Source organism: Sodiomyces alkalinus (genome assembly GCF_003711515.1).
Source record: "Sodiomyces alkalinus F11 unplaced genomic scaffold SODALscaffold_6, whole genome shotgun sequence".
In the NCBI taxonomy this organism is placed as follows: Eukaryota; Fungi; Ascomycota; class Sordariomycetes; order Glomerellales; family Plectosphaerellaceae; genus Sodiomyces; species Sodiomyces alkalinus.
Genome location: NW_021167084.1, coordinates 1,888,418 through 1,914,000, shown reverse-complemented (window position 1 = coordinate 1,914,000; position 25,583 = coordinate 1,888,418). Strand labels below are relative to the sequence as shown.

Below are 25,583 nucleotides of genomic sequence, written 5' to 3'. Positions count from 1 at the left end.
ACAGTGGAGACTCCAAGTTACGAGCTCCAGCCACCTCCGCCAGCGTATCTGAGCCCCATGATGACATTCAACCAATAAGAACCAGTGGAGCCACCTCGGTAAGCCACCATTCGTGATGGATACAGGAACCAGGCCAATCAACGAATGCGAAAGCCATCCGACCCGAGGACCTCAAACATGGGAACATGACGGACGTTTCACCTTGACGCTCTCCCTGTCCAAGCCATCGGAAACATCCCCGAGTCCTCCCTCCGTACACATCTATGGCCATGTCGAATCGGACCACGCGATGACGTCCAGCGTGCCAAGAAGGCCCGGAGGGTCAAAGAGTCACTCTTAAGATCTGCACCATGGGTATTCTGAAACAAGTGACGATGGGGTTGCGGTTCGCGCCGAGCTGTTCAGCTGTGAGAAAGGTGCTCTTCTCGGCTACTCTGGGGTCCGGCAGGGGCCATTCGATTCGACGGGACGGTAGGGAAGCGTGAGGCCCGCGATTCCACGGTCGTGTGGCTAATTGCTATACTATCAGAGAATCCCGTGCTTGATGTGAGACCTCCCTCATTCCTTGCAGTGGACGGGAATCCCATGTCATTGCGCTGTCTCTGTGTCCCTCTTATTGCTGATTGTTCGTGTTCTTCTCTTCTCTTTCTTTCTTTCTTTTCGGTTTCCTTTTTCTTTTTTCCCTCCTCAGCTGTGCCGTATCTACATGTTATCGATATCCGCTGCACGAGGCCTGCGCAAAACATCCCACCCCGGCCACCCCGGCCACCTATTATACCTATCAGCTCCCTCCTCACCCTATTGGCGCCCAAACGACGGACTGTTGTTTCGTTTCTTCTCGACAGTGGCGTTCGTCCCGCCAGGGGCTTTCTGTCAGGACCTCTCCGGCTCCCATCAAGGGGTCCCTGCTTTATATCCGACAGTTGTCCGGGTCCTCTTTGTCTCATTCCCATTCTCTCTTTCTCCCTTCCCCGTTGTCGTCATCGTGACATTCCCTATTCCGGGGTCTCTTTGTACCGCGGAACCGATACAATATTCCCTCTTGTCATCTTTTTAGCTTTGATAGCCGTGACCAGTCGTTCCTTTTCTTTCGATTCTACCGCGCTTGTTCTGTGTTCCAGGACAACTTCGACATTCCGTTCAAAGGCCCAACAGCATCAACGACACCGACGACTTCAAAACTGCGAGACACATCCTTTCATCCTAGCTACAGCAGACTTCGAGTTGGACTTCTCACGGGATACCGTTCTTCTGCCTCTTTCTTGTCACGGACCGGCGTGACCCGAGGTTTCTGTCCCGGCAGACTGTCAACCCGCCTGTCCTGATCTTCACCTGATACACCAACCGTCTTGGATTCTTGCCTTTCAACCCTGCGCCACGCGGAACCGCAAGCTCTGCTGCGTATCCCTGCTGTTGCCCTACACACCACGCATTCAGATCCGACCTGTTGCTCGCTCGTCTTTCCTGATAAAGAATCGGGCTCTGTTTGCTTTGCGTCACGCCACGCTGTCTTGTCTCTCCCGAGCCTCCGCGCAGCAGTGGGCGTCTGTCGTCCCTACCGCAGTCGCCTTCTATCGGACATTGCTACCGGTCCTCTAACATCCCATCCGGATTGATTCTGCCTCAGCCGGACTCTACCTCAACCGGGTCGGTGGCGTTACAAGAAAACTTCCAAGTCAAGTCAGAACCGTGGAGAAATGAGACGAGCTACCCATCTCCTCCCCTTCCTCGCCGGCCTGGCGGCCGCCCAAGACGTCTACCTGCGAAACTTCTCCGACGTGGACGAATCCGGCATTCCTCGTCAGTGCCGGCTGGCATACAATGTTCCGCTGGAAGGATGCCGTGCCGGCGACTTCTTCCCCGGGGCCACTTGCTCGACGTCATGCCTGTTCGGTATCTCGAAGCTGCAAGCCGACATCCAGCTCGCGTGCGGCGGTGTCCTGGTTCCCATCAACACGCTGCTGGCCCAGGCTCTCCTCGGGAACCTCCCGCTCGTGCTCTGCCCCAACAATGACGTTGATAATGATGACCCCGTTGTTACGACGACGACGACGACAAGGACACCAACGCCAACACCAACACCCTCCACTTTTACCACCGAGTCCTCAAGCACCACATCCACAACGCCCACTTCGATATTAACAACTACATCGACGTCGACGTCAACAACAATAACAATACCCACATCGACCAGTTCAAGTTCATCGAGCGAATCATCCGTCGTGCTGCCTTCAACAAGTCGCACTCCCACCGGGACGGATACCCCGTCTCCCTCTTCTCCTACGGAAACGCCGCCCGAGCCAGAGGTCGACGATGAGCAGGAAGAGGAGCAGGAACAGCGGCGGCCAGATCCCGGTGGTGATGTCCTCAACCTGTTTCCTGAGCAAGCGGCTGCCGGTGCGGCGCGGAAACCGTACCTCGGTGGGGTCGTCGTCGCTTCACTACTTAGCGTTGGAACAGCCATGTTTTGGGAGAATTAGGATTCCTGGATGCCATCTAGTTGTAATGTTTATAGATTTTTTTTTTGTATATTGGGTGGGGAACAAGGGGTTGGCTTTTTCGTATCAGGCGCATTCTGTGGTGGATTTGGGGCCATATATCTCGAACCTGGCGGGGATGGCGATGAAATGACGGCTGGGGGCAGCATAGGCGTAAGTGATGAGCAACGAGGAACACTCTCGTGTATCATTAATAAGTTGGACGATTCAAATAGATACCCGTACTCAACTGGACTTGTACATGGAGGAAAGAATCAAGAGTGAATCAACATCCAGCTTCGACTGCTTCTACCATCTATCTCGGATCTATCGCACACTTGAGTGAATGCTTGCTGTTGCCCAAGACCAGGCCCATGCGGTATCGGCCCTTAAGCACTCGTCCACATGATTCGTCTTAGTCGCGCCTTTTCCTCCTCCCCGCCAAAGATGGACTCGATCCCCAGGCTTGCAAGCTCGCATACCTGCGCGTTTGAGAGGTTGAAGTGCTCGGCGGCCAGTCGGTATTCGTTCGATAGCGGGCTGCCGAAGACGCCGACGTCGTCTGTCTACTATGTGTGAGTATGTGTGGGAAAAGAAGAAGAAAAGAAAGAAGAAAAGAAAGAAAAAAAGAAAGAAAAAAAGATCGCCAATACTCACCCCCAGAGACACCCAACATCCCTTCGCACCCCACCACTCCCCAAAATGATGTCCCGCAAACCCTGCCAAGGGACCCTTCGTCATGCCCGCGAGGACATTGCAACTCAGGCACAACTCCAGCCCAATCCCCCGGATCCCCCCCTCCTCCTCCTCCTCCTCCTCCCCACATTCCCCGCGCCGCCGCACAAGCTCCTTCACCCGGTCACTCAGCCAAATGACGTGCCCCAACCGGCCCGGCCGCCACGAGAGCAACGTAACAAGCTCCTCATCCGTCCCCGACGCCTCCGACTCGGCAAAGTGCACAGCGACATGCAGTCCCCGTTTCCTAGCCTCGGCGAAAGCGGGCGTCAACTCGGCGACACCGCCCCGGGGCGAAGGGTCGAGCGCCGTGCGGGCCGTGGGGTCGCCGCAGAGGTCTACCCCGACCACGAGTCCACGAGTCTCCGGGTGGTCCTGGTCCTGGTCCTCCTCTTCGTCGCGGAGCCGGGCGGCTAGGCGGACGGTTTCCGTCGCGGTGGGGAGGTCGTCGCGGCGGTCGATGCTGAGGATCAACTTGGTGCGGAGGGTGTCCTGGTCCCGTCGGTCCGTGTCGTTTTTTTCGTACGAGGTGATCGCGGCCAGGACGGTGCGGACGTAGGATTCCCTGCTGAGGCGCTCGGAGCCGTCGGTCGGGTTACAGGTCGCGCGTGGGGTGGTGCGGAGCTCGAGGTAGCGGACTCCGTCTGCTGCGAAGTCGCGTAGTACGGCTTGCGTGGCGTAGGAGAGGGAGGCTGCGTCTGTGATGAGGGCGTAGATGTAGGTTGAGAAGAGGGGGAAGAAGCTGTTTTAGGACGATCATTTCGACGTGAGTTTTTTTTTTCCATCTTTTTTTCTTTTGTTTTCACGTTGAGAGGCAGAGGTCAATGGGAAGGCCAGACGAACGTTTTGAGGTTGTAGTCGTGTTTCCCCTCGGGCATGACTACGAGGGGGTCCTCAAGGTCCGTCTCTCCCGCGGCTTTCTTGCGTTTCCAAATTTCGTGGAGGGTTTGTCTGTTTATACTACCTGTGAGATGGGCGTGGAGCTGTTCATACCGTCGAGTCAGCTTCGGTATTACTATGACAATAGATTGGGTGAGCATAAAAGGGCGGTCGATAAAACTGTTACTTCGATTTTGGGGAGGGCTTTGAAATCCATGGTGCTCAAATCTGCCCTTCAAGGTGTGATATATAGGGAGGTTCAAGTCTGTGGAATATGGATGGTGTGAGTGTGGAGGGAGGGAAAGGAGAGAGAAGACCTACGAGCAGTTGAATGCGGAGGTATTTAGAATGTAAGTGGAGGGCATCGCGGCGACCTCCGCCTCCAGTCTTCAAATGCGCCAACATGTCAAACAACAATATACATGGTGAGAGACGCCGCACAACTCGCCCCAGCCCTCACTTAAATCAACGCAAGATCAAAAGCACTGGGCCGTAGAGAATGCTCGCAGAGAATTATTAGGGTGTTCCATCAGCCAGCCGACCTGGTCTCGTCTCGTCGACTGTCGGAAAATTCATAGCCATAGCATCAAGGGTACTATCACAAAATATACAAGGGAACCGCAGTTCCATGAGTTGGGAGCGAAGATTTCCCCCTTCGCAAGCCATTCTATCCTGCTTTCCCGCGTTCCCACCCGAGCCTTTACCATGCCCAATGATACACACAAACACACACACAAAAAGCAAGAATGTGTAAGCGGCGGCGACTGCGTGTTGTCTTGGTCGGATGATGTGTCGGTCATTCTGTCGCACAAGTCTTCCAGCGTTTTTCCCCATCCCCGTGATGGACCTTGCTGTCATCGATCCATCCAAGTCGCACGTCGTACTGACCAGTCGAAGAATGACAAACCAGACGAGAGCCCATTAATCGTCGAAGCGCAGAGTCGGGGAAACAAAAAAAAAAAAAGGGAAAAAGAAAAGGAAAGGAAAAAGAGTTTGGCGTCTAGTATACAAGGCAGCTTAAACAGGCGGCTGCCGAAAGGCTATCGTTTCTCGAGATAACCAATCTTGGGTGTTTTGTCCCCATCAGAGACGGAGGGTCAAGAGATGCGCTTCACCTAGAGCGACGGACGGGCCTCAGTCTTGCCGCCAATGGCCTGGTTCAGCATGTCGGCAGTGTTCCCTTCCTTCTGGTCCTCGCCGGCGGTGAGCAGCTCGCTGCCCATCTCGCGCATGCGGTACTCGCGCTCCATGCCCTCAATCTGCTGGTCCTCGGCCCAGCACGTAGCCAGGGGGACGCCAATCATGAGGGCGGCGGTGCAGACGACCCAGACGGTGCGGGAGCCGTAGAACCAGGTGTTTTGGACGGCGCGGGCCCCGGTGTCGAAGCGGGCGCCGATCCAGCCGCGCGTGGTCGGCGGGATGATGTCCTTGAGCGCGTACAGACGCTCGGCGAGGGTTTCCTGGCTGGGGTCGTAGTCGCTGTCTTCGGAGATTTCAGAGTCTAAAAGGAAGCAGAAGGCGTGGTTAGTGGTGGTCGGGGAGTGACTGGGAGAGTGGGAGGAAGGGGCTGGAAAATCACGAACCGGTGTCGGTAAAGTCGGCATCATCCTCCTCGGGCCCCGGCTGGGCGCTCTGGAAGTGTTCGTCCTCAACCTCGACGAGCTGGACCATCTTGGCGGTTTAGGTATCAGGATCGAATGGAATTAATGAAGTCGAAGGGGAGCGTGACACAGAAACCGGAGGACGGTAAAAAGGGACGTCGCGGTGTTTCTGTAGTCGACCTCCGTAATAAAGGGGATTCGATTCTGATGGTAGATGGCTTCAAATCAATATCCGTCGTTAATGGAATGTCGGGGGTTAGGGGCGATGATAAGGCGTATTCGTTAGATGGGGGATGATGGTTCTTGAAATCGAGAACATGAATCTCAGGGACTTCCATCCATGGCTCAAATTTTCGGCCTGCCTTGGCGGTTAGCTGGGATGAGATGGCCCGAGCGGCGGACGGGATGATAGTTATTGCGATCCGACAATCCATTCCCCGTAGTATCTCGTACTCCGTGTTGATAATGATTTGTGTCTTGCTCGACACCGTGGGTCATGCATCGGAAGGTACAAAGTCGGTATGAAATACGCAGTACAATACGACGACAGACTTCACGTGACCCGGGGACGCGTCATCCTAGTTTGGAAGTGGCCCTTCCCAATATACGAAAGAAAACGCATGATGACGTCTGGAATGAACTCTAGTGGGGTGACAAGCTCCTAAACTCTGTCTGGGCGTTTTGGCTTGGATCATGAACGTGTGACATTCTCTTTTGGGAGTAGTTTCCTTTCCTGCAATTTTTTTTATTTACTTTTAATTTCAACTGCTTTATTAGAATTGCACCTTGTGGTTTTTGATTTCTTTTCACCTCTACCGAGCAATTACCCGTGCCACGCAAATTTCCTCCCGACATCACCGACATACTGTAAAGGAAGCCGTCCGGGACGACCACAACCACAACAACCACCACAACCCATACCGACAATCACAGCGACTATAGCTCGTCATACAGCAGACACATAGTCTCCAGCGCTTCCCAGTCTATCAATCGACTTGAGGATCTTTCACCACTGATCTCGAGACCAACGTTTCGTTCATTGACGCCATCGCGCATGTCGTCTCAACAGTATTACGGCCAGCAAGCTGGTTATCAAGGACCAGGCGGTTACCAGCCCGGCCAGTCGTATCATCCGCCGCCGCCGCAACAGTCATATCAACAGCCAAACTATGGCTACAACCAACCTTACCAGAAGAACAACGGCCACCAGCCAGGCTATCCTCCACCCCAACCGCCTGGAGATGCCTATGGTTATCACCCTCCCGCTCCCCCTCCACAGGGTCATGACCCGGAAAAGTACAGCTTCGACCAGGCCTTCAAGGTCGAGAAGCCCAAGTGGCACGACCTCTGGGCTGCCGTTTTGGTATGTCTATATCTTTCCTCATCTCTACTTCTTCTGCCTCAGCCTTCATCTATTCCCCTTCCTCGCCAACGGTTTGGTTTCAACATGGGACCCAGCTCACCGCTTACGATTGTTGTCCCCAGTTCATCCTCTTCTTCCTCGGCTTCACCGCAGTCTCTGGCATCTCCATCAACGGCTACGTCAACTCCAGCAGCGGTGGCGGCATCTATCGTGACGAAAGCTCCTTTGCCCTGAACAGCAACACCATCATCCTCTTCGCCTTTGTCCTGGTCGTTGCCGTGGTCCTAGGCTACGGGTACGTCTGGCTCGCCCGCCTCTTCCCGAAACAGTTCATCTGGGCCACCGGCATCCTCAACATCGCCTTCGCCATCGGTCTCGCCATCTACTTCTTCTACCGCCGGTCTTGGGGCGGCGCCATCGTCTTCCTCATCTTTGGCCTCCTGCTCGCCTTCTTCTTCTACACCTGGATCCCGCGCATCCCCTTCTCCGCCCTCCTGCTGCGCACCGCCATCGATGTCGCCAAGCGCTATGGCCACGTTTACCTCGTCTCCTGGCTCGGCGGCCTTCTGGGCGCCGCCTTCGCCGCCTGGTACGCCGTCACCCTCGTCGCCGTCTACGACCGTTTCCAACCCGACCCCCAGAACCCAAACTGCGCCGACGGCAGCTGCAGCAGGGCCCGCGTCATCGGCCTCATCGTCTTCATCACCTTCTCCATGTACTGGATCTCCGAGGTCATCAAGAATGTTATCCACACTGCCATCTCCGGCGTCTACGGCTCCTGGTACTTCTGCGCCCACAACTTCCCCCACGCCGCCACCCGCGGAGCCCTTAAGCGCGCCTTGACCTACAGTTTCGGCTCCATCTGTTTCGGTAGCCTTGTCGTCGCCATCATCAACTTCCTCCGCCACATCTGCTCCGTCGCCCGCATGCAGGCCGGCGCTGAGGGCGATCTCATCACCTGGGCTCTCTTTTGCGTCCTCAGCTGCATTCTCGCCGTCATCGACTGGGCCATCACCTTCCTCAACCGCTACGCCTTTTGCCACATCGCCCTCTACGGCAAGGCCTACCTCCCTGCTGCCAAGGACACTTGGGCCATGATCAAGGATCGCGGTATTGACGCCTTGATCAATGTGCGTTCTTTTCTCCCTCTTCCTTTCTCTAAGATCTAGTTCCTTCCTTCACAATCTCGCATGTCTGTTGCTGACGTCTTGGTCCCTTTCTCCAGGAATGTCTTATTGGCCCCGTACTCTCTTTCGGCGCCACATTTGTGGGTTATGCGTCCGCCCTGCTCGCCTTCCTCTACATCACCCTCACCGACCCCCCTTACAACCGTGGAGGCGACTACACCGCCGTCATTGTCGCATTTTCCTTCCTCATCGGCCTCCAGATCGCCAACATCTTCACCACTCCCATCTCCAGCGGAATCGATACCATCTTCGTCGCTGCGGCCTGGGACCCCGAGGTCATGATCCGCGACCATCCCGAACTCTACCACGAGATGGTCCGCGTCTATCCCCACGTCCAGCAGGCCATCCACGCATGATGGCGCTTAGCTTTAGAGAAGGAATGTAGTTTGCACGATTCACAACTGTCGCGGCCGGTCACTGTCAGCACGAGGGTAGAGGACTGGGGTCCCGGAGACAGGCGTTTGCACGAAGTTCCGATTACTTCTTGGGCGGTCTTTAACCTGTATCGTAGTATTGCTTTGGCATAGTTTCCCCGATTCCCTTCGTCTCCCTAGAATAATTACAGTTTGTAGTTTCCCAACCATGGAGAAAGCATCAGTATCTATTATTTGTTCGAAACAAGCAACATTTGCTCTTCATCGCTGAACCCAGAACCCCCCTGTTCCCAACGCCTGATCCCGCATGGCGGCTCCCTCTGTCCGGACGCCAGCCCAGTGCAGCGGGATCCGGTCCACTTGTTTCTGCACCTTATCCCTGGCATCGACGTACCTGTCTGTAAAGGAACGTTCGCTCTTCAGCGTCTTCAACCGCTCGCAGGTCTCCATGGGACCCCAGTTAGGGCGGCTCAGGCTCGCCACCGTGACAACCACGTCGTCCGCATACGCCGCGATGGCCCCTTCAGTGTGACCGCTGCTGCTGTCGCCATTCCCTCCCTTGATCTCACTGGGAGGGGAAACAGACGAATAAGGCGCAGACCTCCTAAGCTGGCCCATGACAAGCACCTTGACTTTCGCATCGTAGAACATGACGCCACCAAACTCGTGCAGGAAATGCACCGTCACTTCGTTCCGCGCCGCCACCACCGCCGGCGTGGCATACGGCGACGGTCCCGCCGTGACGATGGCCTCGTGCCACGCGTGCGACATGGACTCCGGTAGGCCCTGCCTGGGCACCACGCAAGCCCAGGCGAGATACACGCCGCGCATACGCAGGGGTACATCCTCAGGCGTCACGCTCTGCAGGTTCGCCGTCGGGATCCCCAGCGCCATCCCGCCGCGTCCGGTCCCGCGCCCCACCGTCCCGGACAACTTGACGGGGAAAGGACGGACAGGCCCGTCGTCGGACCCGACAACCTCCGGCGGAAGCGCCTGCGGCGACGACGAGGACATGTCGTCCCACGCCGCCGCACCCCCCAACGGGGCGTACCCCGTCCCGCCTCCTCCGCCCGCGTACCTCTCCTCCAGCGCGCCGAGCCCCGTCTTCCACCCGGCTTTGGCGACCCCGACCTCCACGGCCCGCGAGGCGACGACCTGCTTGCTGCGCTTCATGGCCTTCTGCTCGACCTTCTTGGCGACCCCCGCCGCGGCAGCCGTGGCAGCGAGCCGCGCGGGGGCGACGTACCGGTTCACGACGTTGGCGGCGACGGTGGAGCCGACCTTGACGCCGATCTCGAGGGGCATGGCGCGGAGGCCTGCGCCGCGGAAGACGCTCGCGTCGGAGGAGGTGCTGGCGACGCGGAACACGGGGCTGGGGCAGAGGACGGATTTCTTCCTCGCCGTCTTTTGCCGCGTTGCCGTGCTGCTGGTGCTGGTGCTGGTGCTGCTGTTGTCGGGAGGTTGTGGGTCGCCGCCCGTTCCGTCTCCACCCCCGCCGGTGCAGAGGACGAGGCGGAAGTAGCCGTCTTCGGCGGCGACGGGGATGCGGATGACGTGCGTCTCGCGGGCGATCTGGCGGCCGTTGTTGTCCTTGTGCTTCTTGAGGAACCGCGAAATGTCGCGCTGGTAGCCCCGCTCATCGTTCGGGGGCAGGTCGGCGGGCGACGCGCGCGTGGAGGGCGTGACGTCGAGCCAGGAGGTCGTGGCGCCTAGCATGGACTTGAGCGCCATGCCTGTGCTGCCTGAGAAGCCCTTGCGCTGGAGCCAGAAGGAGCGGTCGGGCGGGAGGGGCCGGTCGGAGAAGATGGTGATGGCTACCGAGGTGGAGGGGCCGCGGTACCAGACTAGGGCGGGCGAGTGGCGGAGGATGGAGTAGTGGCGGGTGGATTCCACCGGGTGGGGGATGAGCCCCCCGGCGAAGAAGACGGTTTCGTCAAAGGCGTGCTGGAAGATGTTCTTCCCCTTGGCGTCGTCTTTGGTTATGGGGGGTGCTGAGGTGGTCGTGGGTAGATCGGGACGCGTTGTTGGCGGACCCTGTGCCAGTGCCACCTGTGGTTGCTGGTCGTGGTGGTGATGATAAGAGGAGGATGGAATGACGGGAAAGGTGTGGCTCAGCGTCTGGATGCGAAGATGCTGCTGCGTCTCAATGTCCGTCGCCTCCTGGTTACGATACTGGACCAGAACCTCAGTTCTCATCTCGGTTTGCATCCCGGGCTGGGTCGAGGATGGCGTGATGCCCCAGGTAGGTCCCGGTGAGGGACTTCGAAGACGACCGGTGGCAGCATCAATGCCGGGAAAGGCCGGCGTGAGATGGGCATGGGCATCTTGGCGAAAGTTTGGTGTTGATCGACTGGGCCGTAGACGAGGCCCGGGGTTGTGAGGGTGACCAAGGCCGAGCCCTGGTTCGGGCCCGGGTCGGGGTCCGAGTCCGGGTCCGTGTCTTTGAGGTACTGGTACCCGTGGCGGTATTTCTGAGCTTATCTGGGAGAGCGGCGGGCCGGGGTACGGCGGCGGAGGGTCGAGGTGTGAGTAGGGATCCTCCCGCATAATGCGGGGGTCCATGATAGCGTCAATTTGAGTGCCGTCCTTTGAATTTTTTTATTTCTTTTCCATTCTTTTTCTTTTTCGTTTTGGTCATGTGTGATGGGCGTAGGACAAAAGGGGAGAAGCCAAGAAATAGAAGACGATATTTGCGAGATTTGCTCATTCCCCCCCTTTTTATGAGCATCACGTGGTCAGGGGTCATTTATTACCACTCCCTTTGAAGGTCGAGAGACCCAAGTTTGAATGTCGCCTGAATATCATTTTGATCCCAGTGAATGTCTCATCCACAATCGCCGGAACCAAATAAGGTTGCATAAATATAAACAGCAATGATTTATCGCCCTGTCGACGCGATGACTGATGAAGAGAAAATCAGACAGAAGAAGCAATTATGAAGGTGTATCATGTATGAACAAGGGTATCGCCCGGAAAAGGGGGGATGCGATACTAGGTAAAGACGCCACCCTTCCTCGCATGAACAAGACAGACCGACCACAGTTTGCTGGAACACTCATTATCCAGTCTCTCTCACCATCAAAATCACCGACCAGCAGTGAAATTAACTACCGCGGCCTGTAAACCCCGGAGCCAATATACAGTCGAAGAATTGCCCACAACATGGCCAAATGGCCCATCCCAATCATCCATGCAGGCACTCATCGATGCAGGTAGATCCAATAGCCGCCCCTCTCACACTCCTTCTGATCCAGCCGCCTCCAAAACCGGGTCCAACCCGCCCGGGAACTCCCAGGCCCTCCTCCGCACGTCTGCTCTTCGTCCACCGGCTGCTTCTGCCGCGCCGCCTGCAGCAGAGCGTCGTAAACAGAGCGGAAGAACACCACGCGGCGTTGCACCGAAGCAGGGAGGGCATCCAGGGGACCCAGCACGGCCGGTTCCAACTCGTCTGCTTCCATCTCCCCGAGCGTCGTCGTCGCAAGGCGCCCGGTTGTCGAATGGGAGGAGTCGTCCGAGTCTCCCGCGGGGCTGGGACGCACCGAGCCCTCGAAGGTGAGGTGGAGCCGGCGCAGGCCGGGGAAAGAGGCCGCGGCCGACGCCAGGATGCGCCGGTACTGCTCCCGCCCGCCCAGCGCGTTCAGTTCGATGGTCGATTGCGAGGTCGGCGTCGGGACCGTGGCACCAACCATGTTCGCTTCGTGCAGGGAGTCGTCGTAGTCGGTGATTCGGATGTCCAGCGACGTTAGCCAGCTCCGTTGCGGCTGGGGTAGCATCTGCGGGAAGTATAGGGCTTGGAGGCGCTGCTCCAGTTTGAACGTGGTGCTCGAGTAGAGTAGCTGTATTGTCTCCTCGTACCTGCCGCGCGGGGATGGTCCCCGTATTATTTAGTTTTCCATGCCAAACGTAGTTCCTAGTCCACCCTTGGGCCCAAGACGCGAAAACGCCAGAGTGAAAAGAAGAAGAAAAAGAAAAGAAAGAAACAAGAATAAGAAAACTCACGCTTGACGACAGCTTGTTAACCAGCCCATGACCCCCAGACAGGTGGCGTCTCGTTGATCCGACCCCGACCTTAGGAAGAAGACACCCTGGGGACAAGGGTCCGGGAGGCCCATCTCCATCCCGCGCCGTCTCGGTGCGACGCAGATCTCGTCGTCCAGGCGGCAGACGCAACCCCACCAGTGCCAGCGCCTAGACTGCTCTTGCTCCGCGCTGGCGTCCGGATCGCCGGAGAGCAGGTCGAGAGTTGACAGACCGCCTGGGGAATGCGGATACCATGACACGACGGGCTGATGAGCTTTGCGCCAGCGCGAATCCGACTTCAGCGTCCGGGTATAGAGGAGGTAGAGGTGCACGACGCGGCCGGCGAAGGCGTGTTGGTAGATCTGCCAACGGAGGTCGAAGTTGAGAAGGTCGAATAGGGGGCACCAATCCTTGGGCCGGTTGGCAGTCACTGTCCTCCCGTTGCTCTGGTCGGCGGCGCCCTCAACTTCCAGCTTAGTGAAGCTCGTCGTGTCTGGTTGTGACTCGATACAAGATGGCGAGTTTTCCATGCTGGGCCTTGCCACGAATAAATGGGCGATACCTGGATCGGTGGTATGTTCCTGTGGTTGGAAAACGTTGATATAGTGAGAAGGGAGAGGAGGTCGATTCAGCGTATAGACGGACGTTGTATGAGCAGGTCAAAAGGAGGTGAGAAGGTGAGAATGGCAGATTTAGAAATACATAGAAGGGAACTGCTAGGGTATAAAGAAGCAAGAACTGACCCCGCTTGGCATGGAAAGAGTGAAATGAAAGTAATTAGATGCAGAGTCAGGAGGTGATGGTAAGATGAAAGATCAACGATGGAAACAAAGACAGAGTAGGAGCACGAGACGTGCACGAGACATGATGTCTTATCTCTTATCCTCTATCTTATCTCCTGGCCTCGAGGCGGTGTGTGTGACGTATGATTGAGATAGCTACTGGTACCCAAGGTACCTCACCGAGAGAGTGGACGAGACCGGGGGTGGATAAGGTACGGGATACCGGTACACGTACGTTTCCTGCCACATAGCCAATCAAGAAGTATATATACGTTCCTTTGCTTTTACGCTGTTCTCATTCTCATCTTCCAAGACGATGCTCCTCCAACTCTCCAACCAGGCAGTACACCGACTTTATTTCCCTTCCCTTCCCCTTGAACCTACTATGACCACCCACGTGGCCAGCATCCCAGCGCCGTGAGCGCGCCCCGAGCGCGCCCCGCACAGGTCTCCTGGCATCGTTGTACGTGACCAGCGTAGACAGCAAAGATTCCGTTTCCGTTTCCAAATTCGGTCGGCGGCTCCTCCGCCGCCCCCGTTATCGTCTTCCTATCGGCTTGCCTCGTGTCGTCGTTCCTAGTCGAATAAGCCACTGCGTGTCCCCCTCTCCTCTTTCTGTTCCGGGGGTTCGCTTCGCAGACTTGGGTTGTCTGAGGTGGCATCCGCCAGTCTGGAGAGCAATCTAGCCCCCGTACTCGGGTCCTCGTCGTCCGTAACCCTACTCCAACTGCTTGGCAGAGGTTGTAGCCAAGGGGGCGGGAGCCGTGAGTAATCATCGTTGTCGGTGCTTGTACCCCCCCGGACGGTCCCCTTACGCCGAGTGGTCTTTTGCCGCCCGGCGCGTCTTGGGATATGTATAGTAATCCGTATTCGTCTCTATGGGGAAGTCGGAAGTCTTGGGTTACCAAGCTGGCTTTTCCCCCTAGCTAGTCTAGAGATCTCGAACCGTAAATCTCAAGTGGTGTTCTCACTGTACAATACTGTCGTACTGACTCTCCTGCTTGCCTGCACCCGCCCAAACAAACGGACCAAGGACGTCGTCCCAAACGGAGACATGCGGTCTTATGCGTACTGCTAGGATCAAGGGAACTCACAGAAGCTACTAGGCATATATACAAGACTTCGCATCAGAAGCTAGGAGAGGAGCATATCGGTACGCCACGGCTTTAAAGCGCCAGTGTAGGTAGGATTGAGACAGAGATGCGCTAAAGGTTTCCATTGTAAAAGCCTATACTCACGGTAGGCTATCAGGCATACCGACGATACGAGCCGAGAATTTGGATTCACAGGCCCTTATGACGTGAATCACCCGTCGAATGCCGTCTTCTCGGTATCCGAGGTCTGGATTCACCAACGCAGCACAAATCGTCAGAGCTCTCTTTGATCATCACGACGCCTGTTCAACAAGACGTTGTCAGGCAACGCCCGACATCACCCATTGGGCAAGCGGTTACGCATGACTGCGAAACACAGCAGCCAGTTCGGGGGCCGGGGTTGATCGTTTCGCTTCATCATCCGATTGCGGCGTATGGTTGTCGTGCCCCAGAGTAGTCTCCGTCTCCTCTCAGCTGAGGGAATACTCCGTAGGTAAACTACAAGAAAAAGCCATGCGCCATATCGGGGAGCAGCCGCCAGCCTTGTCTATTTATGCTTCCGCGACGATTCGGAGACCATCTTCTTCTTGATGTGCTTCGGAATCTTGGTTTTCCGCTTCTCCCGCTTCGCCTCCTTGACGGCTTGCTTGTGCAGCTGGAGGATGTTTTCGTCAGACAAAGAGCCTGTTCACAAAACGCAAGGGAAGTCCAACTTACCTTCTTCTCCTCCTTATCCCCGTGCTTCTTTCCCCTCGGCTTGCCCTTTTCATACTTGGACTCGTCCTCGCTGCTGAGGTCCGCACCACTCCCAGACTCGTCCTCCTCAGACTCGTCGTCTTCCTCGTCGTCCTCCTGTTGCTGCTCCTTCTTGTCGACCACATTCTCCGCCAGAAGGTTCTTGTAAACCAGCTTGCCGCCTTCGCCCTGTTCGATGCGCTGGCCATCCTTCTCAATGTCGTACACTTGTTGCAACGTTTGTGGGATATACTGGTTACGGAACACCTCGTTGTCTACTTCGGCATCATCCGCGGCGGCCTCGTCCCCACGGGTCTCGTAGAGGCGCTCGATGGCCTCGGATAGCCCCGGTTCCTCGGTCGGGCCCTCGACCGACGTCACGAAATCGAAGATGACGCGGTCCGTGAGCGTATCGACGCCCTTGCGGCGGAAGAAGTCCCCGACGTTCTTAATGTCCATACGGAGGAACTCGAGAGCCCTAGGATGGTCGGGTTCGACGCTCTGCGAGACGTCGATGATGTAGAGCGTCCCTTCGTTGTAGAGGACGTTGTACTCGCTCAAGTCGGCATGGACAAGCCTGCAGACGCGGTACAGACGCCGCATGATGCCCAGCAACTGAACGTAGAGTGTCCTCCACTGCTGGTCGGTGTCATCTCCAGCCAGGACGGCGTCCCGGAGCCGGGGGTATGCCCAGCCCCTCCTGTCGCCCAAGAAGCTCATGGCGAGAACATGCAGCTTGAGGTGGACGGGCTCGGGGCAGGGAATGCCGGCGGTGTATATCCTCCTCATGTTCCTGAACTCTTTCTCCGCCCACAGCTTGACCATCTTGCGGCTGTTGCTCTTATCGTAACCTTTCTGAAACCTGTATTCGCCGGCGATGTATCGCTCACGATCCTTGAAGACCATGATGGACGTCTTGTAGACCTTGATGGCCCGCTGCACGGCAGGGCCGTCGTCGGCTTGTAGCACGGCGTGGTACACGTTGGCCTCTTTTCCGGTGCTGATGGTCCCGTGGACCTCGCTGACGATACCTCGGTTAATCATCTGCAGCAGGATCATTCGCGTTCTCTGGTCCAGAACCTGCTCGGTGGTGGCGCGGTCCGCCTTGTCTCTTGTTCTTTCCTCCTCGGCCTTGACGCTGTCGAGGCGGATCTTGGCGGCATGCTTCGAAAGGGCGGCTACTTGGTCGTCGACGCTGGCAAATGTATTGGCCGTAGGCTTTTGTGCATTGGATCTGGGCGTCGCGGTCGCGGTCGCGGTCGCGGTCGCACTCGACTCGTTTGCGTTGCGGAACATGCGTTGTCGGTTGTACGACTTGGTCAGATCGCCGGACTCGAGCCGCCAGTCGTCATCCATGACCTCGTCGTCCTCGAAGATGTCGTTGATGTCGCCGTCTTCCTCCGGATCGACAGGAGGTTCGCCACTCTGTTGGACTTTGGAGAGAGCATCTTGGGTTGACTCGTAGCCTCGGTTCGCCGTGTAGGTGTATGGCGGAGCGGATGGAGAGGCGGTGGACGCCATCGTCGGAGAATCTAGCGGTACTTGCGTTGAGAAAGAATAAATTGTAAGTTATTCGCCTAAAGAATCTGAGAGTCCGTTCCTAGCAAAGCACCCCGAGTTCTCGTATTTATATTGTGACTTCTTCGGTTCGAATGTGTTGCCTGTGATGATTTCATCGACCGCGATTTTCAGACCCAACAGCCGAATTTCTTTTCCTCCCTTATCTTATCTGGACTTGGCGGGGGAACCCCCAACCAGTGACTCATGCATGCCTCGACGGGGGCGTATAGAACGATTTTTTTTTTTTTTTTTTTTTTTCGTTCGGATACAATAATGTTTGTCCCGGGAAGTATTCTCTCACCTCGAGTTCACCGAGTCGTCGGCTTTCTGTCGTGTACAGCACCATCCATTGCCAGGCATGATTAGCCATGTAACTTGCTCGAGGTAAATCACCTTCCCACTTCAAACTATTTTCTACTTTTGGTATTCCTACGGTTACACCAACTGGTTGGTGGCCAAAGCGACGATGGTCGCAGCACAGCCAGCCAGTGTCATCGTGGGCTGGGGCCGTGATGTCAGGATACCAGCTTCGACGGCCCGTGCCACCTCGTACGTTTACCTCTCAACGCCAAGATCCCACGTACCCTGCCCATAGCTTAGGCGGAACCGCCCTTGGCAAAGCTTAGTTGGCTGGGAGGTTTCGTCAATTCGAGTTTAGTAGTTGGTTGGTTCGGGTAAGGCGAATTCTCGCGCCTCGCGCGTTGTTGGCTTGCAGGGGGGCCGGGGCGGAAATGAGCTGCGGTTCTGATATCAGAAGCCTTCTCGAAAAGTAGGATAGCTGAGTGTAATCCGGGCACAGGGCTGTCCAGTAGGCTGAATCTTGCCCCGTGGGCTGAATCAACCGTCCGCTGAATAGAGCAATTTCGATGAGCTGTCGTCAGTTGCGTCGGACAGCCCGCCTCGTGGTGTGTGATGTGTCTTGGTCCTGGGTATAAGACCGGATGTTCGACCAGGTTATTGATTCATCCGGCCTCTTACTTCTTGACCATGCAAACAAGTCGCATAAGTACAAATAAATCCAACTGCGCGAAACTGTTCAATTGCCGGTTCCAAGTCTCAAGACCTCCGGTCCTAACCCTTTTTTTTTTCTTCTCTTTTTTTCCCCCTCCAGAGATATCTCATCACTGAAAACGGTCGAGTTGTCACTTTTAGAGTCCTGCCGCCTCATCTTGGTTCACCTTCTACATACCACCGCAATGTGCTTCGGCAGCAAGAAACATGAAGAATCCTTCGTATTCCACAGCGCTCGCCCCGCGAACGGGGACGCGCTCCGGTTCAAACACCACCAACCATTTACAACCCAGCAGGCAAAAAACACCAAATCTAGGCGGTGGTATCGCGGTTTAGGAGACGGCGGAGGGGATGATAAAGGAAGGGGAGGGTGGGGAGCATGGGGAGCATGGGTAGGATGGGTAGGATGGGTAGGATGGGTAGTTGGTGGTGATGGGGAGTGACGGGAGTGGCGGTGCTCGCTAGATGAAAGGGGTCATCGTAGAACACGGGAAACGACCATAGGTATTGGCAGTGCGTATATAGACATGGGAGTTATCTCAGCAGGCTCAGACTATCTTTCATAGGCGGTATGGTGTGTGTGGGTCCGGCATCGTTAGTTATTTATTCGAGCTATATAGTTAAAATACAAAAATAGACATTTACCCATAGTAAACAGACCCATACTACATTAGTATGTTAGTTTTCTAATACACCTATAAAGGTAGTCTAAGAACTAACCGTAATCGGAGTTATAATCTATATAGACTTAACTATAGGAGCGCTAAAAACGCCCTCGCTTTAAGCCACGATATCTTAACTATTCAACGCTTAGGATAGTTAATTAGTCTCTCTAAGCTAGATAAATAGCGTGTGCCTATACAACATTAGTAGTGCCCTAGTCGGAATAACTAAGTGCCTTAGTCGGACTAACCCTACCCTATAATAATCCAACTTATCAATTACCTAAGGTATGGTAGGTAAGGTACCTTACCTTGGAGTACCAGGACACCACAGGACAGTACATACATACCTCCTCAAGACGACGGCTGTAGATGATGGATTATGTAATCAAATTCTTTAAGACCAAGTTCCATCAGCAACCTCATCATTGAACCTTACTCCTTACACCTCTTTACCAGTCCTACACTCCCCCAAAATGGAACGCAGCCAAGAGTCCTCCAACCTGCTCGACACGCATAACCGCCTCATCGCGGATATCCTGGCCCGATTCCGCATGCTCACCATGCTAGCCACAATCCAAGCCGAAGGCGAGACCCGCAACATAGACCCTCAAACCGTGGCCGTGACGGGCATGTCCATGCAACTGGAATTCGAAGGACTCGTAAGAAACCCCCCTCTGCCTTTGCCCTTACCTGTTCTTCCCCTTGTATACGTACTTCTTCCATATAGCCTCGCACTGAAACCCCGCGAAAAAAGAACACCTCAATCAAGGACCTCCTGGCGCTTAGTCGCCGCCTCAAGGAACTCTGGCTCTTCGGTCGTCTAGGCGGGGAGGACGAACAGGCCAAGGCCCAGGCTGAGCAGCTGGACCGCGACGTAGTGCGGTGCGCCGAGCTTCTCAACTCCATCCAGGCCAAGCGGTATGCGAACTTGGCGAACGAGAACGGAGGCGCGTGGGAGCCGCTGGTCGAGGTGAAGGGGCATGGTGCTGAAGGAGGAGCAGGATCAGCAGCAGGAGGGGCAGGAGGAGGAGGAGGAGGAGGAGGGGTCACCACGCAGGCTGCTCCGACGCCGGCTGCGTCTGCTACGCCATCGGTGCCTGCGAGTTCTGTGTCATAGAGTGACAGAGTTGCCTCGGAGCATGATGACTTTGCTAGCGTTTCTTCTACGTGTACATAGCAGCGTTCTGAAGGGGAGGGGCTTTTGTGGATATATTTCAAACGAGAGGACATAGCTAGATACCCGCCGCAGCCATATCTTGGAAGCGGCACAATGACAGGGAGAACATCGTACCAAGATTTGATAATAACCGTACGGTATTCTACTGCTTGTACAGATGTAGTGGTCTATGAGTCTATGGTTCGTCCCAGAATCCCCGTGGTGAATTCGGAGGGGCGCATGTAGCGACTCAGCTCTAGAGAGAGGTTGCGTCTAACCCTCTCCGCCCTCGGGGTCCTCGTCTTCGTCTCCCAGTTCTCTCGCAACTGCCTTGTCGCCCTTCTCCTCCTTGTTCGGCCGTAACATCCCCGCAGCTATGCCCCCATCCGTCAGCCACAAGAATGAGTCGGACTTGAAATTGTCCACCTGTTGGAAGAAGACGTGGAAGCTATGATATCGCGTTAGTGCCAGACTGACCCCGTGCAGGAGAAAAAAAAAGAAAAAAAAAAAAAAAAAAACCTTACATATTCTCCTTCTCCTCGACCTCGAAGATGCGCTGGTAAATCTCCTTATCCTTAAACTCCTGGATCTTGTCGTCGTACTTGGAAAAGTCAATGGGGTCTTTGCCCAGGGTATCCACCGCCTTCCGATTATAGCCTTCAAAGACGGGTCGCTCCAGCAGCAAGCCCAGGCCGGGAGCTTTCGGGATGGCAATCTTGGTCGCGCCGTACGTCTCCTTGATCCGCCCGACCGGCACGCCGAAGCGCACAAGCAACGTGGCCATACTGACCATCTTGCGGATCTGGTGCATCATGAAGCTCTGCCCGTGCACCTTAATGGAGACCCACTGCGTGTCGCGGATCTGGATGGGCTTCATATTGACGTCGAACGACTTGATGTGGCGCTTGGCCGACGGGTCCTTGAAGCTCTTCTGGACGGTGTAGTTGTGGAAGTTGTTCGTGCCGACGTACTGGTTCAGCGCGTCCTGGAGCCGCTGCAGCCGGTCCGGGCTGAACCTGTACGCGCGCTTCGCCTTGATGAGGGCCTGCTTTAGGTCGCGCAGCGCCAAGTCTACTGCCGTCGGCTCTCGGGGCCTTTTGGGGGCGGGAGTCGCTGTCTCGACCGCCGCACCGGTCTCCTGCTGCTTTGCATCGGCGACGGTGGGGGTGGTGGCGTCAGTCGTCTGGTCAGCGTCGCCCGCACCGGCACTCGCGCCGGATTCGTTCGTCTGATCCCCAGCCGCACTTTCTCCTTGCTCGACATTGTCGGCCTGCTGCGGCTTGCCCTCGTTCTCAGGATCGTCATCAACCGAGTGGAGCCTCTCCAACACCACCTCACGGATCTTGGGGTCCATCTTCGCCAGCATGGGCTTGATCGACTTCTCCTCGACCTCGTCCCAGAACCCCTGGACGTCGCCCTGCCTGGCGAGGAGGTCGTCGTAGGTGCCGTGCTCCTTGGCCGACTCTACGACCTTCTTCCAGAGGTAGCTGTCGGGATGAGGGGGCAGCAGGCTGTAAGTCGGCATGAGGTACTCGTACCACCGCGAGTCGCACGACTGGTAGCAGCTGAAGGCGTTGTTGGTGCGCTGGAGGCCCCAGACGCGAATCTGCGGGGGCAGGCTGGCGTTGATCTTGTCGACGATGTTCTCGTCCTCGATGATGAGCTTGAGGCTGATGACGTTGCCGGCGGCGTGGACGCCCTTGTCGGTCCGGGCGCACCGTGCGAGGCTCGACTTCTTCGGGTCGTCGGCGTTCGCCTTGGCGATGGCGCCGGCGGCGACGAAGGCCTTGAAGATGTCGCCCTCGATGGTCCGCTCGCCCCAGTTGATCTGCATCCCCTTGTAGCCGGTCCCCGAGTAGCCGATCATGACGGCGACTTTGCGCTTCGGACGACGTTCTTCGGCGGCGATCTCTTCGGTCGAGAAGGGGTTGGCTTTCCTGGGGTCTTTTGGACGCGGTTCCCCATCTTGCTTCCACTTATCCTTCTTCTGCTCTGTTTGGGCCGGCCCTGCTTCGCCGTTCTCGTTCAGCTTCCGTCGCTTGGCAGCCTGGCGGTCGTCGCTCAGTTTCTTGCGCTTGTCCTTTACTTCCCGACTATTCCTTGGTTAGACACTTTGAGTTACAATGCGACGTTGAATTGTGACGCTGAAGAAGGGGAAAGGGGATGAAAGGAGGGAAGGGGCGCCTGCTAACCGCCATTCGTTTCTGCCAACTCGTCGTTTCTTATTGTCCTGGTTCTCCTGGTTCTCCTGCTTCTTTTGCTTGTCATTCTCCTCGCTCTTATCACCACCATCGGGCTTGTCTAGCGCACCAGATCCGCCCTCTGAATCAAGCGCCATAGGCTCGTCGGCGCGGGGCTGGGTCGCCTGAGCAGTTGACGGGGTGGGAGTGATCTCCATTGGGGTGTCGGTAGAAGACGATTGTGTCGTCGGATTGGATACGGAACCAGGCTCGGATGCCATCTCGTCGGTAGAGCAGTACTTGCTCTCATTTATTCGTTTATTGGCGCAATTGGGTCGGTGGGTTCGCAGTCGTGGAGCGCAAGAAAAAGCAGAACACCGGGAATTGAGGATTTTTGTTATGGACCGTTCACAGTGCAGGAAATTCGCTGCGGGAGAAAAGTGGGGACGGCGGGACGGACGGACGGTGCGCGGGCAAGCCTTCGGTGAGGGGTAAAGCGGTTGAATTTCGGCATCCTTGACCTCGGTGAAGGGTGAAGCTGAAGAGGGCTTTTCCGGTACATCATGTGATGATGTGAGCCCAATTCCTCTTCTTCTCTTCCAGCAGAAACACGCGCCCGAAATCTGTGGACTACCATTTCCCGCCAATTAACCTCTTTAACTTTCTCAATACTCCTGCCAGTTTTCAAGTTCAAAAGTTTCCCACCCAACCGAACCCTGACATATTGACGTTAGAAAGCCAACGAGGGCGAAGAAAAGAAAGAAAGAAAGAAAGGAAAGAAAACAAAAAAGCAATAAAATAATGCGGCACATCGTGACCTCGCCTGTGAATGGGAATTTTGACCGAGTCCCTGCATGCTGCTCCACAACTTTACATAAGATAACACATCTGATCGCGTTGAAGACACCATCACCATGGCAGGCATTCTTCATCATGAACAGAACCTGTTTTGATCCTCTCGCGGGGCATCACCCCCACAGCCAATATATAGACGGTTGAAGCCGCCGCTCGCCTCGGGCTGCTCCCGGGGGTCACATCGGTAGCCGGTAACGTTATTGAGACCCTGACAAAAGTTGATACAACAGCCAGTCTGGCTGTGCAGCCAGACGTAGCTCATGACGTCGAAGGGGAAGTCAATGAATCCTTCTGCTTGGTGAATATCCGTGTAGTTCCCGGTAAAGTTCACATCCGAGAACCCTTGGAAAGCAAAGTCCCCGGCCGGTAGTGTCACGGTCCCGTTGAGGAAGGTCGGCATCGGTTCGGCCGCGGATGAAGTTGATGAAGGTATGGAAGAAGTGGCCTCGCTGAAATACTCGTGTTAGCCACTACCGGATAGCAAAGTGTCCGTCCCTCTGGTACGCTCATAAGGTGGAAGGAAGGAACAAAGATAAAGGATGCATGTGTGGCACATACGTAGAAGATGATGTGGCCGTAGGCGCTGCCGATGCCTCCGTTGACGACGTCGCCGACGTCGCCGACGGTTCCTGCTCTTGTGCCTGCGCGTCTCCCCCACCCTTACCTCCCCGTGTGGCACCGACACCGGCGCCGACTGCCACGGCAATGACAACGGCGACGGCCACGGCCAAAAGAACCCAAAACGTTTTCCTCTTGACTCCGCAAATCCGGGGTCCCAGTGCCGACGAAGGTCCGGCGGTGGCACCGTCCCCTGTCGGTGTCTGCGCATCTGGCGAAATCGGGCTCACCACCTCTTTGTGCGCGTCCGAGCCAAGGCCGGCGGAAACGTGTTCCTTTCTCTCGTCGTGCGTGTACGGGTATTTGCCCTCCGCCCCTGCAAGGCCGCTTCTGGCGGACAACTCCTCCTGCGTGAGGGCCTGGGGCGACACATCCGGTACGACCTCGGGAAGGTTGCCATCGTCTGGCCTTGTGGTCGCCATTGCGAGGGCGAGGGCGTAGACTCAAGGAAATGATTGGTTATCTTGCGGTCCTAGGGGAGTGAGTAGACTGTGGACGTGTTTTATGCTATCTCGCGTGTTTCTTTTTGACGTTAAAGCACGAAGAGGAGGGTTGATCACCAGAAGAACGTCCGATCGTGAGCTGTCCAACTGGGGGATGACCGTGGAAAAAACGAAGACGCCAAGAGCAAAGCCCCAAAAGAGTCCAGGGAAGGGGTTATGTGAGTCTGGGAGCGGGCTCGGTAAAGGCGGCCACTAATCTTCATATATCTGTACCTCACGCACATTAACGCTAGTCCATCAGATCGGCGACAGCCCTACCTGTACCAGGGAGGTGTACAAGGCTCAGGGGCTGGGTCTGTCCTCTCCTTCTTCACATGATTTGGCACTGCCGCACTGGCAGCACTCGGCATACCACCGACGTTATGGTACACATATTTGCACGGAGTACAGACATGTATGAAGTACTCCGTACGCCTGGTTGTCTGGGAGGGCTACGGATAGGGAGGGGGAGATCGCCAAACTTGGACAGAGGTCATTGGACCTGCAGACCTGGACTGGGGTTCTCCGGCTGGGGCAGAATGGAACGTGTCTCCACACCCTCTACCAGATATGGCTGCTTCGCTTCGCGAGAGACAAGAAGAAGCGAGACAAACGGAAAGACAATACATACTTCGTAGGTGTGATTCACACGATAATAAAATCAAACCAGAAGAATATATATAGCAGCCGTATACTGGGCGTACACACCGAAGCCAAAACGTTTTCATGGCAATGGCGGCACAGCTACGTCAGGGCGGCTTAGGGGTACGTTGTAAGATGCGAATCGGGTCCGATGATTAGATCTGTCAACGGTCATCTTGTTGGTAGGATTCTATGGCGTAATGAATGGGCGAAAAGGTCGATGCAGTCGGAGTATATGATTTGATCCTTAAGTTAAGGTAATACAGCCAGGGGGAGGTCAGCACCCAGGAGGCATACCCGTGCCACGCCGAATAACCAATCGATCATGGGTCCTGGGACGATCCCGACTGTAGCCAAGGTCTTGGGACACCATCTCTCGTACTTCGTATATTCCTTATAAAAGTGGAGGTGACACATCGTAGATGAAAGTGACACCAACACCGACCAGTACGTACCCTAAGCATGCCATGTCCCTCGCTGCGTACGACGAGACGACGAGACGGCAAGATGCCTACGTCGTGACTTGGACGGTTTGGTTCTCGTAGGTATCTTTTCTCGCCGGATATGCCTCCTTAATGGGATCTAGACTCGGTTCATAACTTCCCTTTTGGGGACCCTGGAGATGCCGGATATTGAAGAAATAGTAAGATGGTCCACACTGGCTCAATACGGTCACCGGGGCCTTTCAAACCCCTCTTGGACCCTTGACCGTTGACTCTTGGTGCTTCTACCGGAACAGGCTGGCTGGCCAACTCATATTGAGCTAATAGGTGCAGCCTGTCGCGCGTTCAAAATAGCACTTGGGTGACAATTCTGATGCCAATCCTGATTGAGCAGAAATCTCGTGTGTGTGTATAGTGTCAAGTTACATCTGTGTGAGACTCTGTGCCCTTATTAGTTTGGGTGGTGCAGACTGTTGTGGGTACCTGCTCATTTGGACCCTTGTCATCTTTGATGCCCAAAGGCCGAGGCCCGCCAGAGTCAAGGGGGACCCCGTTGTGGTCACGTGCCCATGCGACACAGCCTGGACTACCTTAGGTAAGGTACACTGAATAAGGTAAGGTAGTACAGTGTCGAGACATCAAGGGTTCCTTTCTCCTCAAACTCGATGTTCTTCTTCGATCCGCATTTTTCGGCCCGGTGCCCCCATGTCATGACACCGAAAAG

The 25,583-nt window shown here is 55.8% G+C and overlaps 12 protein-coding genes across 12 annotated transcripts; 4 read left to right on the top strand and 8 right to left on the bottom strand.

The window, feature by feature from the left end:
- The first annotated feature begins 462 nt into the window (after positions 1-462).
- Positions 463-1,489, top strand: SODALDRAFT_183166 (hypothetical protein). Its single transcript, XM_028607075.1, has one exon. The coding sequence runs from the start codon at positions 586-588 to the stop codon at positions 1,279-1,281; it is 696 nt and encodes a 231-aa protein (XP_028465979.1). The 5' UTR covers positions 463-585; the 3' UTR covers positions 1,282-1,489.
- A 208-nt stretch (positions 1,490-1,697) lies between these two features.
- On the top strand, positions 1,698-2,317 carry SODALDRAFT_324587 (hypothetical protein; the record flags this gene model as incomplete). The annotated part of the gene is made up of 2 exons (XM_028609901.1): positions 1,698-2,015; positions 2,060-2,317. The coding sequence occupies 2 exons, from the start codon at positions 1,698-1,700 to the stop codon at positions 2,315-2,317; spliced, it is 576 nt and encodes a 191-aa protein (XP_028465978.1).
- Positions 2,318-2,763: 446 nt separating this feature from the next.
- On the bottom strand, positions 2,764-4,135 carry SODALDRAFT_333942 (Metallo-dependent hydrolase). The gene is made up of 3 exons (XM_028612101.1): positions 4,056-4,135; positions 3,135-3,954; positions 2,764-3,043 (listed from the first exon to the last, which is right to left on the bottom strand). Exons 1-3 carry the CDS (start codon positions 4,088-4,090, stop codon positions 2,867-2,869), a joined length of 1,032 nt encoding a protein of 343 aa, XP_028465977.1. The 5' UTR covers positions 4,091-4,135; the 3' UTR covers positions 2,764-2,866.
- Positions 4,136-5,206: 1,071 nt separating this feature from the next.
- Positions 5,207-5,762, bottom strand: SODALDRAFT_324585 (mitochondrial import translocase, subunit Tom22; the record flags this gene model as incomplete). The annotated part of the gene is made up of 2 exons (XM_028609900.1): positions 5,207-5,592; positions 5,675-5,762. 2 exons carry the CDS (start codon positions 5,760-5,762, stop codon positions 5,207-5,209), a joined length of 474 nt encoding a protein of 157 aa, XP_028465976.1.
- Positions 5,763-6,412: 650 nt separating this feature from the next.
- SODALDRAFT_344920 (DUF580-domain-containing protein) lies at positions 6,413-8,866 on the top strand. Its single transcript, XM_028613184.1, has 3 exons — positions 6,413-7,055; positions 7,178-8,185; positions 8,281-8,866. The coding sequence occupies exons 1-3, from the start codon at positions 6,747-6,749 to the stop codon at positions 8,596-8,598; spliced, it is 1,635 nt and encodes a 544-aa protein (XP_028465975.1). The 5' UTR covers positions 6,413-6,746; the 3' UTR covers positions 8,599-8,866.
- An 11-nt stretch (positions 8,867-8,877) lies between these two features.
- On the bottom strand, positions 8,878-10,812 carry SODALDRAFT_278999 (hypothetical protein; the record flags this gene model as incomplete). The annotated part of the gene is made up of 2 exons (XM_028608142.1): positions 8,878-9,154; positions 9,203-10,812. 2 exons carry the CDS (start codon positions 10,810-10,812, stop codon positions 8,878-8,880), a joined length of 1,887 nt encoding a protein of 628 aa, XP_028465974.1.
- Positions 10,813-11,407: 595 nt separating this feature from the next.
- On the bottom strand, positions 11,408-13,440 carry SODALDRAFT_351292 (hypothetical protein). The gene is made up of 2 exons (XM_028613529.1): positions 12,616-13,440; positions 11,408-12,471 (listed from the first exon to the last, which is right to left on the bottom strand). Exons 1-2 carry the CDS (start codon positions 13,164-13,166, stop codon positions 11,817-11,819), a joined length of 1,206 nt encoding a protein of 401 aa, XP_028465973.1. The 5' UTR covers positions 13,167-13,440; the 3' UTR covers positions 11,408-11,816.
- Positions 13,441-14,569: 1,129 nt separating this feature from the next.
- SODALDRAFT_333937 (Serine/threonine-protein kinase Rio1) lies at positions 14,570-17,009 on the bottom strand. Its single transcript, XM_028612100.1, has 2 exons — positions 15,230-17,009; positions 14,570-15,167 (listed from the first exon to the last, which is right to left on the bottom strand). The coding sequence occupies exons 1-2, from the start codon at positions 16,766-16,768 to the stop codon at positions 15,060-15,062; spliced, it is 1,647 nt and encodes a 548-aa protein (XP_028465972.1). The 5' UTR covers positions 16,769-17,009; the 3' UTR covers positions 14,570-15,059.
- On the bottom strand, positions 16,875-18,906 carry SODALDRAFT_360505 (hypothetical protein; the record flags this gene model as incomplete). The annotated part of the gene is made up of 8 exons (XM_028614273.1): positions 16,875-16,908; positions 17,109-17,134; positions 17,253-17,308; positions 17,415-17,706; positions 17,997-18,075; positions 18,160-18,279; positions 18,831-18,846; positions 18,885-18,906. The coding sequence occupies 8 exons, from the start codon at positions 18,904-18,906 to the stop codon at positions 16,875-16,877; spliced, it is 645 nt and encodes a 214-aa protein (XP_028465971.1).
- A 136-nt stretch (positions 18,907-19,042) lies between these two features.
- Positions 19,043-19,765, top strand: SODALDRAFT_333935 (hypothetical protein; the record flags this gene model as incomplete). The annotated part of the gene is made up of 2 exons (XM_028612099.1): positions 19,043-19,142; positions 19,238-19,765. Coding segments are annotated over 2 exons (463 nt in total), but the record flags the coding sequence as incomplete, so codon positions are not given.
- Positions 19,766-19,812: 47 nt separating this feature from the next.
- On the bottom strand, positions 19,813-22,160 carry SODALDRAFT_183071 (pseudouridine synthase). The gene is made up of 3 exons (XM_028607073.1): positions 21,832-22,160; positions 20,164-21,719; positions 19,813-20,087 (listed from the first exon to the last, which is right to left on the bottom strand). The coding sequence occupies exons 1-3, from the start codon at positions 21,835-21,837 to the stop codon at positions 19,913-19,915; spliced, it is 1,737 nt and encodes a 578-aa protein (XP_028465969.1). The 5' UTR covers positions 21,838-22,160; the 3' UTR covers positions 19,813-19,912.
- Positions 22,161-22,425: 265 nt separating this feature from the next.
- On the bottom strand, positions 22,426-23,886 carry SODALDRAFT_183100 (hypothetical protein). Its single transcript, XM_028607074.1, has 2 exons — positions 23,233-23,886; positions 22,426-23,123 (listed from the first exon to the last, which is right to left on the bottom strand). The coding sequence occupies exons 1-2, from the start codon at positions 23,712-23,714 to the stop codon at positions 22,751-22,753; spliced, it is 855 nt and encodes a 284-aa protein (XP_028465968.1). The 5' UTR covers positions 23,715-23,886; the 3' UTR covers positions 22,426-22,750.
- Positions 23,887-25,583: the final 1,697 nt, after the last annotated feature.

Bases quoted from the DNA above. Each gene is read 5' to 3' on its own strand.
- SODALDRAFT_183166 (XM_028607075.1), top strand. From the start codon at position 586: ATGTCATTGCGCTGTCTCTGTGTCCCTCTTATTGCTGATTGTTCGTGT.
- SODALDRAFT_333942 (XM_028612101.1), bottom strand. From the start codon at position 4,090: ATGCCCGAGGGGAAACACGACTACAACCTCAAAAC. The intron at 3,955-4,055 runs GTTCGTCTGGCC...GTCCTAAAACAG, and splicing joins CACGACTACAACCTCAAAAC to CTTCTTCCCCCTCTTCTCAA. The intron at 3,044-3,134 runs GTGAGTATTGGC...CACACATAGTAG, and splicing joins GATGTTGGGTGTCTCTGGGG to ACAGACGACGTCGGCGTCTT.
- SODALDRAFT_344920 (XM_028613184.1), top strand. From the start codon at position 6,747: ATGTCGTCTCAACAGTATTACGGCCAGCAAGCTGGTTATCAAGGACCA. The intron at 7,056-7,177 runs GTATGTCTATAT...TGTTGTCCCCAG, and splicing joins ACCTCTGGGCTGCCGTTTTG to TTCATCCTCTTCTTCCTCGG. The intron at 8,186-8,280 runs GTGCGTTCTTTT...CCCTTTCTCCAG, and splicing joins GTATTGACGCCTTGATCAAT to GAATGTCTTATTGGCCCCGT.
- SODALDRAFT_351292 (XM_028613529.1), bottom strand. From the start codon at position 13,166: ATGGAAAACTCGCCATCTTGTATCGAGTCACAACCAGACACGACGAGC. The intron at 12,472-12,615 runs GTGAGTTTTCTT...CCCGCGCGGCAG, and splicing joins TTAACAAGCTGTCGTCAAGC to GTACGAGGAGACAATACAGC.
- SODALDRAFT_333937 (XM_028612100.1), bottom strand. From the start codon at position 16,768: ATGGCGTCCACCGCCTCTCCATCCGCTCCGCCATACACCTACACGGCG. The intron at 15,168-15,229 runs GTAAGTTGGACT...AACATCCTCCAG, and splicing joins GGGATAAGGAGGAGAAGAAG to CTGCACAAGCAAGCCGTCAA.
- SODALDRAFT_183071 (XM_028607073.1), bottom strand. The intron at 20,088-20,163 runs GTAAGGTTTTTT...GCGATATCATAG, and splicing joins GTCGAGGAGAAGGAGAATAT to CTTCCACGTCTTCTTCCAAC.
- SODALDRAFT_183100 (XM_028607074.1), bottom strand. From the start codon at position 23,714: ATGGCGACCACAAGGCCAGACGATGGCAACCTTCCCGAGGTCGTACCG. The intron at 23,124-23,232 runs GTATGTGCCACA...CGAGTATTTCAG, and splicing joins ACGGCCACATCATCTTCTAC to CGAGGCCACTTCTTCCATAC.